Source organism: Anthonomus grandis, chromosome 22 (assembly GCF_022605725.1).
Source record: "Anthonomus grandis grandis chromosome 22, icAntGran1.3, whole genome shotgun sequence".
NCBI lineage: Eukaryota > Metazoa > Arthropoda > Insecta > Coleoptera > Curculionidae > Anthonomus > Anthonomus grandis.
The window spans coordinates 36,921,713-36,934,058 of record NC_065567.1 but is presented as its reverse complement, the minus strand read 5'-3'; the positions used below and the strand labels follow the sequence as shown (position 1 = coordinate 36,934,058).

The following is a 12,346-nucleotide window of genomic DNA, read 5'->3' as shown; positions in this document are numbered from 1 at the left end:
CACTGCACAGTGAAAAAAATCAAATATGTTAATAAATAAAATCTTTCACTGAGTTTTATCAACATTGTCTCAGTATCTTCTTTTTTAATAAATTTTAAATCTTTTTAAAAAAATAATGCATACATATATAGGATCTCTTATTGTAGTTGCCGGCAAGCTATGAGATGGGATATTCAATCCTAAAATGGTGGTGACTCTCCCATTCGTCCTTCATTCGAAAAATGTATTTCGGTATTTGTGGAAAAATATCTTCTATATTCATAAATATACAATCCCGGGAGTGTCAGTATGTTCACAGATCTGCAGCTGTCTTATAACCTAGTGACTGACTGCCTGTTTTTGAGCATGCAGATCCCTGCTAGCGTCAACACTTAAGCACACAATGAATATCGCAAAATCAAATCAAAATGATTTATTTGTCAAAATTTACAGTTTTATAGGTCAATAAAATATACAAGGAAAAAAATTACATTGACAAATAGGTTATTTGTCAATGTAACTTATTTGAGTCAAGGTGTTTGGGCACAACTTTTGAGGAACAGACAACAGATATTCATATACTACACATATTGGATACTTGTGCTACTTAATCTAGTTTTTGGTCTATGTGCAAGCCTAAAAATTGAGTGCTGGTGGACATGACGATATTGCTAGAGCCAACGTAGGCTTCTCTTGAAAAGAACACAATATTCTGTCTCTTCTGTTTTGTCTTCATTCAAACGGTGTTCGAGGGACCATTTCTGTGCTCTCGCCAACTGACTCTCGTGATATGCCATACAGTCAGATGAGCAATGAGCAGCAAGTTTGTGCCACGGGCGAAGCACCAAATGTTGTTAAGAACCCTAGCGTCTGGGTCATGTCATTTATATCGAAAATAGAAAGCACAGCAGTGGATCCATAACATGATCTTGGAGCATACTTTAATTGGCGTGCTCTTCGTCATGAGTGCGATGAGTTGGGTACGATCAAATCCAGCGCCGGGCAAGTTTGAGACCATAGCTTTCCAGTTTTTCCAATAAAATGTTGTGATTTATTCAGTCAATGGCTTCGAAAAAATCCAGGAACATTCCAATAGCTACTATTTTCCACAGCTTCCAAGACCTTTTCAACAGAACTGTATACTGCAGTTTCTAGTGATCTGCCACTAAAATATTGTGCCTAGAGTCACTTAGTTGTCCTTCTGAATAAAATAAGCTTAGAAGTTTTAAAAGAAGTGGCGATTGTGCTACCTTTTTTTGTATGGCCTTTAGTAGAGTTTCAAATTTTTAAAATATTTATCAACTTAACTTAACAGCGGGAAAAAAGCTTTACATATTTAGTAAGAATTTTTAGCAGTAAAAATTATAATCAATTCCTTAATTGGCGTCTTTTATATTAAACAATTAATGAATTAGAAGAACCCATATCTGCATTCAATAGAAATGTAGTGGATCCCTTTAATCCTGCTTTTCCAAATACACAAATTATGTCCAAGAATGATGATGCGGTTAAAAATATTATGGTTTAGGTTATGGTTAGGAACTAACTGTTTCTTTAAAGAATTTTCACCCTTTTCTAAGTATCTAATATTTTACTAAGCATCGCTCAATATTTCGTCGTTTAGTATGACTGTCTAAAGAACGTTGTTATTCTAGCAGGCTAAGTACCTTTTGAAAACCCCCAAAAAGAATGGACTCTAAAAAATCACATATTATCCCCCTGCCACTCCTGTTGCTTTGACAAAGTTACGTACAACTTCTACTGCAGTATTTCAGGTAATCTCCAAGAACAGCTAGTAGTCAATCAGTAGATCCAACGACCTTCTTATCAACGGTAATTGCCTCAAAAACTTTTATGTTCTTCCCAACTGATCTAGCAGAATAGAAAAACCCTTAGAGATCAATAAAAAATAAAAATACTTCAGGAGATGATGGCATCTCTGCAAAAATATTTCTCACCATACCTGATTTGGTCTTAACGATTCTGGAAAAAATAAACAAAAGTTTTGAGACTGGAATATTTCCATCATGCCTAAAAAGTGCAGAAAGAAGGGAAGGGGAGGATTCATCTATCTTTTATTAACTTTGTTGAAGGTCTTGGTGAAACTGGAAAAGCAGGTATGCTATCTGTATTTATCGAAGCAAATATCATCCTCCAATGATGCCATATACGATCTTCTTCAGAAGTTGTATTCTTATATCAATCGTGGGAGAGTTTCGGTGACAGTTTTTTTGAGATTCATTCAAAGCTTTTGATTGTACTAGTTATGATATTCTACTGCAGATATTTAATCACTATGGTTTTAGAAGTGTTTCTCAATCCTGGTTCTCATATTTCCGGCTTGTTGTATGAGATCATTAAGTGGGGAGTACCACAAGAGTCGGTTTTCGGTCCAGTTCTATTCCTGCTTTATTTAAATGATCAGTTTAACCTTCCAATCCCAATGGTAAATTCAACCGATCCCTCCTTGGAGATTCTGAAAAATTTGGATTCTAATATACTGACATTGAATCCTTTAGAATTACGGTTGGCATATTTAAAATGTCGCTTCGCAAATGTATCAATAGATAATAAACCAATAGAGAACAATTCTGACGACAGGAGTTCGGTTTAACAGTCGTAGTTTTCGCATCGCGGCCTTGGTCAGCTCCCTTTGGATGAGATCCCTGAGACTTTGAATCTGAAAGAGACCGGTTATTCGTAAAACCAGTAGCAGTCTGGAGAGGTAACTTTAGTACGATTCTGCCGCGAAACAGAAGGGGCTAACCCCACCCTACATAGCGAGGGAGTGAGGACACAAACATAGAAGCCCCTCCCAAGCCAGCACATACTGCTAAAGGGAACCTAAAAAGAAAAAGAAGCCCTGCTGAAGTACAGACGCCAGCAGAGGAAATAGGACATGGTTGGAATAGCCTAAGTTGCTCAGACCAGAGGTCCACCTAAAACTCCATCAAAAATCTTCTTAGCAAAAAATCAGCATCCGGTTATTATGCTGTCATGATCAGTGTTCAAGAACTTCAAATATCTGCAAGACATTGTATTCACTTGTTGAATTTCACCCTCGGTATGGTATTGTTTTTTGAGACCAGCAGTAAGTTGATTGTTATCCAAAGAATTGATTTGTTATTAAATCTAAAGATTGCTTGTTATTCAGTATAATATATCTGTGAAGCAAATTTCAGGAATCATTCATGCCGACCGCTTTTTAATCAAAGAGATTTTAAGTCTTCATGAGGCCATATCAAAGCATCAGAAGTCATAATATGCTTCTAAGCCTTCCTCAACCAACCTCAACATTACCAGGGAAGTTAACGTACTTTAAGGTAGATATATCATATGCATACACAATACTCTTTGCCTCTATATTAAAACCTTGTTTAAAAATCTCCTCAAGAGACGGTTAAATGGACTGCTGACTAGTGAGACACATTACTCCATTTTAATTTTTTTAAGAAACAGCTTGAGAAGACAAATCTCTTAATCGCTATTTGAATAGTTCGTGATTTTTAAGCCTATATGATTTTCTCACCTATTTATGTATTAGAAGAGTAACCTGTTTATTTTATCAAAAATGTCTATGAATATTTATGGGCACAATAAAATTCATGATACTATTTAAATTTATAATAAACCAAACAAATAATTTAACATTTTATTGGACCAATTTCCAAAACTTTGTGTGAAGTGAAGATTTGATCAATACATTACATATTTACTTAGTAAACATAAAACAAACCGTAAAGTAGTCCATATGGGTCACTAAGTTTCAGTATTAAATATATAGACGATAAATAACTGTAACAAAGATTCAGAACTAATTAACACTCTGGGTGTAATGTTTGTGACCAAGTCAAAAAAAAAAACCGTGGTCTTCTTTTACCTTAAAGAATCTAGTAGTCAATCAGTTCATATTTTTAAGTCGAATAGGTAACTCACCAAAAATAAAAAATAAAACAAATTTTACTTTTTGTTGCACATTTAAAATGAAAGTGAACTACATCATTATACTTTTAATTAGTTTTACAATTAATAATTGTAAGTGCTATCCATATAATTCTACAGTCATTTCTAAATATGCAAGAGTTGCTGTGTGGGGTAATAATGATACTTCAAGGGCAGCAAGAGGAAATAGACCAAATATTCTAAATCACAGGTAAGCCATTAAATTGCCAATAAAGTAAGTTTTAAAAAAATATTAAGCTACAAAATCTCAACCTTAATATACAAGATCTACAGAATATTCCGAAAGTAGCGATATTTTAAAGATTACTCCTAATGGTTTATTAAAAATCAGTCTATATTTTTGATTTCAAACTTAACATCCAGAAACCTTTAATATGTGCAGTTTCCAAATATGTATCTCTGACTTTCCAAGCAAAAAAATAAATTAGCTAAAAGTAAAGGCAAAACGAATTTGTAGCAAACTCAGAGGAAAAGAAAAGAGAAAATTGTAAAACAGATTACACCTTTACCACAAAGCGGTTGAACTAGAAGTTGGTCCTCCCAGTTCTTCTTATCGTGGAAGGAGATATTTTAAAAATAATACCTTTATTCCATAATCTACAAGATCAGTTCAAAACTTTTAAACCAAATAACATTTTATCCTTTAATATAGAAAGAATAGAGGGTAGCAAAATGGAAATTGACTTAGAAGCTTTTTCTTCATATAGACAAGGCTATATGAACCTGATTTGAACATATGAATACGCCCTTAGGAAAGAAACGTTTGGAAAGCAACCCACCCCGACCCTTAGATAGGTTGAAAATGACAAGCTTCGGGAAAAACAAGTCCATGGTGTGCTTAATGGCAAATCGACCAAGATCTCTGTAAGATTGTCCACATCTCCGTCTGAGATAGCCCTAGTAATAATCGTCATAAGGAATAAACTATAAATTTCCATTACAAGGCAAACAGCAATGAGAATCCTACAGAAATGGTGCACTTGGCCTTAACGTCAACCCCACAGGAGAAATATAATACTTTATACCTCCAAATTTATCGGAAAAGCACTACCGTTTGTCCGGAAGTCCTTTGATGTTATCCTTAGCCCATTTATAATGAATTCCATTATATAGAACTGAAAATTATTGAATCTGAGTCCTGTTGCACACATTTGGATGATCTTATATGTATTCATTTCCATAGCGCAGGTCTTATGGTTTTTCAATGTTTTTGTGGAGTAGGGCTTTCTTTAAAAATTTTCAATTAGCTCTAAAGCTTTCATTAGAAGTTAGGTGATTTTCAGTTGATGTATCTGTAAGACTTGAAGTACTAAGTACTGAAAAACCCAATAGTGGTACATTTTATTACCTCGCAGACTCAGATATATTGATTTAGATTTTGTGCAGTGTTCTGGGTTGTGGCCAGCCGCACATTCCTCTTCTTAGGCGAATGCCCTTTGGGTGACTATTCAGAGTTGGTGTGAGTATCATTTCAGTTATCGTTACTTAAATACAATTATAGTTACGTGTTACTTAAGTTTTTAAATTCATCTTGAATCAAAATGGACATTTCGCATTTGAAACCATGTTATGATTATTAATATTAGTTAATTACTATGGTATCACAAAGATGTTTCAGTCTAACACATCTTTTATACCGACGGCATCCCACTTGACCGTTTACAGTGTTATTAGAACTAATAATGTTCAATATTTATAAAATTAATTAACAAGATTAACCTGAGAACACAGTGTTTAACTTTTAACACATTTTATGATAGTTGTAATTCGTTAAACAGTTGATTTAACAACAAACAGCTATATATGGGCGAATAGAAAGTTCCACAATTTTAAGACATTGGGGATGCATGTGCACCTGTCCATTATAAGAAATCACACTTTTCATTGATCTTGTACTTATATCTTTTGACATGTGGATATCATAAACCTTAATGTGGTCAAAATTGAATAGTCCGAATGATAACAGGTATCTTAATGACTCAGATTGAAAGTTTTCCAGAAACCTTAGTTTACAGTTAAATTGGATTTTCGATTTCCTATTAAAAATTTAGGCTGAATACGCTGGTGTACCTACTGAAATACGTTGGATTTTAACTGTTTTTAGAATCCAAATATAGCGCTTCAGCGAATGCGACTCACTGATACGCTATAATGGTATTAATGAAAAGCTAGCTGGAATACACAAATAAATTGATACTTTTCTAATGCACTTTCTTTTTTAGATTAAGCCCAAAAAGTATACCGTCAACCACCAGAAAAAAAGATCCTCAAGTATCATACCAATATCCAGTTTATGGACCTCAGTTAATCAAAAATAGAAGTACCGAATATGTGCCAGGAATAGGTGAAGTCATCGTAGCGCAAGACCGATTTGAGTCTCGCCCGTTATTCGCATATAAAAATAAGAATCAAGAAGCAGGATATAGTTACAATGTACCATCCGGTCCTACCCTCTCCTTAAAAACCACAACATCCGCTCCTGATGTGACGCCCAGTAGAAATTCTTATGACTCTCCATATTCATCTTATAATCCTCCCGAGTTTAAGCCATATGATACGTTTGACCCAAGTTCAGTTTCAAAAGACAACCCTAAATCAAAAGATAAAGCGAAACCTCAAAATGATGAGTCATATCCATCTTTAGGACCGCCGTTAGCTGTAATTAATGACGACAAAAAGGTAGACAATAGTTATGGTAACCTTCCTTATGACGAAAATGAACAGGATTATGAACACGTACCTCAAAATCATGAACAACACGATAAGCCGTCGCACCCGCCAGCAGATATTGACGCCACCTATTATTCTTCTGGTTATTCAAAAGGTCCACCTGATCCTCCAATGAGCGGCGAAAACGATCCTGTTGACACAATGATGGTCCAGCAAGATGACTTACATGGAAAAATGCCTTTTGAAACTCCTGAGCATACTGCGGTTAGAGCTCCAGCCTCACCTCATTACGATGACCCACATTCTTTTCCTTCATATCTTTTCGATCATCAGCATTATGACAATCATGTCTATGAAGAGATTCCACATACGACGGAGGCCGCAAAAGAGGACAAACGTGTAAGCAGCACAAACTACAGTTATTACTATTTAGGAAGAAAACTGTGGTATATACCTTTATACTTTAGTATATACTTCATCATTTACGTTACTGTACTTATTCTTAAATCCATAGCAAGACATAAGGTCAGGCTAAAGTATAAATGGTATGAACACGACACTAGTGCTAAACAGGCAAGGAGTATGGATCTTACGTTTAAAGGAGATGAATCTTTACTTTCTAATTTACACAATAACGTATCCATTGCTTTGGAAAAAACAACTTCTAAATATGATAAGTTTGTGCCTAAGTAAATTATAATCAATGATTTAAATATAGTGTTGTTTTAATTGCTTTCCCCACGTGCTAATTATAAAAGGGTAATATATTGCAACAAATATTTAACATTTTGCGGTGCAAAGCCGTTTCTACTATTCTTGATTAAGGTAATTGGCATAGCCCTGGTTTTTAGTCATTCCGCCTAATGCTTATTCCAAATTCCTATCCAGAAGAACCTGCAGGGCACCTCACTAGATATACTGAATTTTTCAGTAGTTGAATTGCCTCCTAAAATATTATTATAAATACAATGAAATTCAAAGACAATACTATCATTGTAATTAATAATAATTAATATAAGCCTGTAAGCTACTTACGGAACAGGATAATAAAAAAATGCATAGAAAAAATGGAAGTACAGAAATTTATTAAAAATGGACATAGTTAAACAGACTAGGTACCTACTTCTAGAGAAAAATATACATTTAAGTTATGAAAAACAAACATTTTAAGTTGGTACAAAAGCTGTTGTAAGACATTAAGTAATTTATAAAAATTAACATCACAAAAATGTATGAAATTGAACAATGCTTGTGGTAATACATTAAATAAGGCAAACAATCTCGTTATTACTTGCAAGTAGTTGCCTGTTTCAGCTCTTCTTTTTTTCTCTGTTTTTCCCGCATTAGATCTGCATCCCTATAAAAATGCAATTTTGATTTATTTTTTTTATTTGTCAACATATATAACATTTCAAGTACATATTAATAGTTAACAGTAATCTTAAACAATAACATAATGCTAATAAACTATACTTGGCTAAGCTTAATCTGAAGAGTGAGGGGGAGGATACTATGCTAAAATAGTTGCCCTAGCTAAAGACTTATTTAAAGAAGCACCAAAAAAATTAAGATCTTTTTCAAATCTATACACTGCAGAATCTATTCGGTTAATAAGACTGTTTATTAAATAGGTTGTTCTGGAAAAAAGAATACTGTGAAGTGCGTGACCATTCAGAACTTTAAATGCAAAGCAAACATCAAAGAACCGCCTTTTGCTTGATAAGTTCAGAACAGGTAAGATGTTAATAAGAGTATATCTGACAAGCCTGATGAAATTGCGCTGTAAAGCCTTTTTGAGCCTTTCAATATATTGGAGAATTTAAGAAGAGATCTCCCTAGGTGAATATAAAGTTAATTTATAGTTTAAGTCTTTGCAAGATTTTTTGAATAGCCAAGCTGCTTATTAGCTCTTATAATTCATTCAAAAGGGTGGGAGAAGACTTACTCTTGGGTTCAGAAAAACACCCCAATCCTTGACTGAGTCAAGCTGCATCAAGGTATATAATCAATAACTTATTGACAAGGAGGGGAGATCCTTAAACAAGTAAACTTCATAAACCCACATTCTCAATCTTTATCGACGTTTCATTCAACTTACACCAGGCAAACACTGCTTATATTTCTCTGAAGCACCCACCAACTCATCCTGAGAGGTCGAAATATCTTTAAATCATAAGCAAGCAGTAAGAATTTAGGTTCCAATAGGGAGCCAAGGCAATTGATGGTGGCAGGTGACAGAATAATAATGAATGAATAATAAAAATCCTAGGTGGGAAACCTGAAGTTGGCAAAAATGGCTTGGAAACAAAACCACCAATCTCAACCCGCTGCTCTCTGCCGGTTAGATAAGACTTAATCTAAACTAAAAGGGACCCAGTTATGTCAAGATGTGAAATATGAGAAATAAAAATATTATGGATGACCTTTAAAGGCTGTACTAAAGTGCGTGTATATCGCGTGTGTTTCATTACCGTCACCAAAAAAAAGACTTTCTTCAAAAGAGTAAAACCTAAACCTACTTAATTTTGTTAAATGGAATGATGCCATATTTGTGGCACCTTATTGCAAAGCTCTTTTACAAAGGAAATTGCCCTAAATATTCCAACGTCAAATGCATATTTTGTGTCGAGAAAATGTGATGAATCACTAAAAAATAACCTGAGTTATCTCACAAGGTGGGGTCAGGATGTGCTACCTTGTGCAAATGCTTGTTTAAAATGGAGGTTGATAGAACATTTTATTAAATTATTTTTTTTTATTAAATCAAAATATTTCTGGTACTGTTACTGTCAACAAATAATTATTAATAAGTACATACAGTTAATGGATATTAGGTTGTTACTTAAAATGCATGAAAATGAAAATTTGCTTATAAAACAATAAATTAAGATAGTATTTATGTTAAACATAGTCATGAGACCTAATCTAAAAATCAGAAATTTGGTGTTGGATCATGTCAGTACTTTGATTAATAATTACCATATTTCATAAAAAGAATAAATGTTTGCTGTAATTGATAAATGGTAAGAGGCTACACGGAAAGTTTTTACAGTTTCTTATCTTAATTAACATTTCTTATTGGGGATACACTTCCAGATTTAATCTTTGATGTAGAGACTCCCTACTTAGTGCATTGCAAAAACATTTATGGTTTACATAGCAAGGAGTTTTCTATGTCAGAGGAATGTATTCTATAGTAATGATTCCAGGTAGACTCAAATCTAAGTACCCTAGCATATTCTAAATCAGACCTGACAAGACTGCAGTACAGAATCTTGAGTGTTTAAAATCTTGAGTATTATATATACTTCATTGAAGAACTTTTAATCATTATTAATGGTATATTTACTATAAAAGTTCGCTTATATAGTAAATATACTAAAGAGCAGTTATTATTTCAACAACAGAAAATGGATTTTCTCCTATGATATAGTTAAATGGTATTTTAAAGAGTTTTTGTGAAAAACCTTATATTTTAAAATATTAGAATTCATTCCATTTGCATTGTACCATCTCACAAACTTAGAATATTTTAAAACAAGAAATAATCTTTTATATTAGAGAAAACTGTTGATAATTTAGTGAACAGCTGATGATTATAAGCCTGCACTCAAAGCAGGGTCCTGCATTACTAAAGAATAAAAACAAAGGAAAATTTCAAATACATTATTTTCTCAAATCCCAAATGCAAACAGTGGTTCTGGTTCACACCAATATATAACAAAACTTACTGAGTCATGAACCTAAAATCTTGACAAGCCTTATAGAATGAAATTCTAGGAGTAACTGGAACTTCAAATACGGAATAGTTATTTTTTATGTTCTTTTGAATTCTGTTCCTTATTTGGGGAAGAATAATAAAAGTCTTGTATTCTTAGACAGGTCAGTAGAGACATTTTTGTGGTTATTATATATTATATTACTTGGAATCTTTAGAGTACTTAAGAATACCTGAAATAGTAATATAGGCATGTATTTATTTATGTGTCATAAACAGAATATGCCAGGAATCTTTCTTAATAAACCTGGAAGATAAGTAATCTTATAAATGATAAGTAATCTGAAGTGTTAAATAAGAGTTTCAAAATATTTATCTGTAATTATTATTTCATATGAACAATGTAATTTGAAATATTTTAAGAAAATTTTTCAGCTTAACATGTATTATAACTCTGATCCAAACATTTTTTTACTACACCAAAACCAATGCTGGACAAACAATGTTTAATATGACAAGATTAAATGATTATTTTTGACTATGGATGCCAGTGAGTGGTTGGAATCCGACATTGGAGTTGGAGAGAACAATTTGATGCTTCACATCTCTTTTTGCAATAGTCTCTTGTCTCACATGTTGTACTCACTTCTCTTTCTGTAAATTTGTGTGAAGGCAGAGTGTAGCAATTTTCCTGAAAAGTGCACCTAATTTTATAAGAAAAAGCTTAAAATGTGTGTAATTTTGCTGGAAACAATATTCCTCTGGTGAAGGAATAAATTATCATATGGATATTTTTTTTTACAAAAAGAAACCCTAAAAATATATTTTGGCATTTAATCTCACTTGAAATTATGGAGAGAAATTTAAAATGTATGTAATTCCAACTTCACTCATCCCAACCCAAGTATAAAAGCATCTGAAAACGAGTTTATGAGAATTTATATTACTGTAAAAAATTTACTCATTACTGTAAAATAACATTAGTGTTGAAACTAGAACCTATTTTCCCATAATTTGAAGTGCAGTTGCATGATGAACTAAAATTCAGTTATTCATCTCAATTGCAGATCAGATGCCTAACACATGTCAAAAAGAATTGAATGAAAAAAAAAACAAACTATTGATTAAAATTTAAAATTAAAGAAATATAAAGCTTTACCCAATCAATACTAAAATATTTGCATTAAAATTTGTCATTGTCAAAAATGGGTTAAAAAATTTTTGTTTCATTAAAAAATTATGGATGTTGGTATAATTGAGAAATATAGATTTTGGAAATTAGGAGCTGTTTGAACTAAAAAAATTAATGTGGAAACTTCTAAAATAAAAATGTTTTGATGACCTATTGCTAAGATATTGAAAAAGCACAGTTATTTTTGTTTTTTTTTAAGATGTGTGGTTTTCAAATACTAAGTTCAGTAACAAATGTCAACATAACAATTAAGGGTAAAAAAATTCTTAGTAATTTTACACTTACCTTTGTTTTCTTTGTTCTACAGTAAGGCCGTCCGATTTTTTTCCTTTACTTAATTCCTGTTGTTTTTTCTGGTTTTTTGCCCTAGCCAGTTCTCGCTGGTTTCCACCTAAAGAGGAATTTCGATTTCTTAAAGCATAGTAAATTACTTGAGGCAGATGAGTAATAACTTACGAGTCATTTTTCCAAAAATATATAAAAAAAGGCAAAAAGGAAAAAATACAAATGCTTCGTCCGAAGGCCGCAGCCTTTTCCAGTAATTGCAACTATACTCCAATTGCAAAAGCCAACCAAAACCAAAAGAGAGCCAGAATTATTTTCTAAGCTATAAATAGAATAACATATGAATTATTTGACATTTTTGACTAGTGACAGGTGACAAGTGAACTTTGACACATATAACTATAGCCATATTCAAGCGGGCAACTAGTGGAGAAATATGGCAATTACATTCAAGCGGATCTGGTTATAATTTAGTTCCCAAAGAGTGACGTAATAAGGACATAGTAAGTAAGGTAAAGTGCCCAATGCAACAGTATTGC

At 32.9% G+C, this 12,346-nt stretch overlaps 2 protein-coding genes across 2 annotated transcripts; one reads left to right on the top strand and one right to left on the bottom strand.

Annotated features, from left to right (window-relative positions):
- The first annotated feature begins 902 nt into the window (after positions 1-902).
- Positions 903-7,325, top strand: LOC126748467 (uncharacterized). The gene is made up of 2 exons (XM_050457720.1): positions 903-985; positions 6,165-7,325. The coding sequence occupies exons 1-2, from the start codon at positions 903-905 to the stop codon at positions 7,303-7,305; spliced, it is 1,224 nt and encodes a 407-aa protein (XP_050313677.1). The 3' UTR covers positions 7,306-7,325.
- Positions 7,326-7,680: 355 nt separating this feature from the next.
- Positions 7,681-12,146, bottom strand: LOC126748566 (putative SERF-like protein). The gene is made up of 3 exons (XM_050457893.1): positions 11,979-12,146; positions 11,808-11,913; positions 7,681-7,969 (listed from the first exon to the last, which is right to left on the bottom strand). Exons 1-3 carry the CDS (start codon positions 11,983-11,985, stop codon positions 7,900-7,902), a joined length of 183 nt encoding a protein of 60 aa, XP_050313850.1. The 5' UTR covers positions 11,986-12,146; the 3' UTR covers positions 7,681-7,899.
- Between the last annotated feature and the right edge of the window lie 200 nt (positions 12,147-12,346).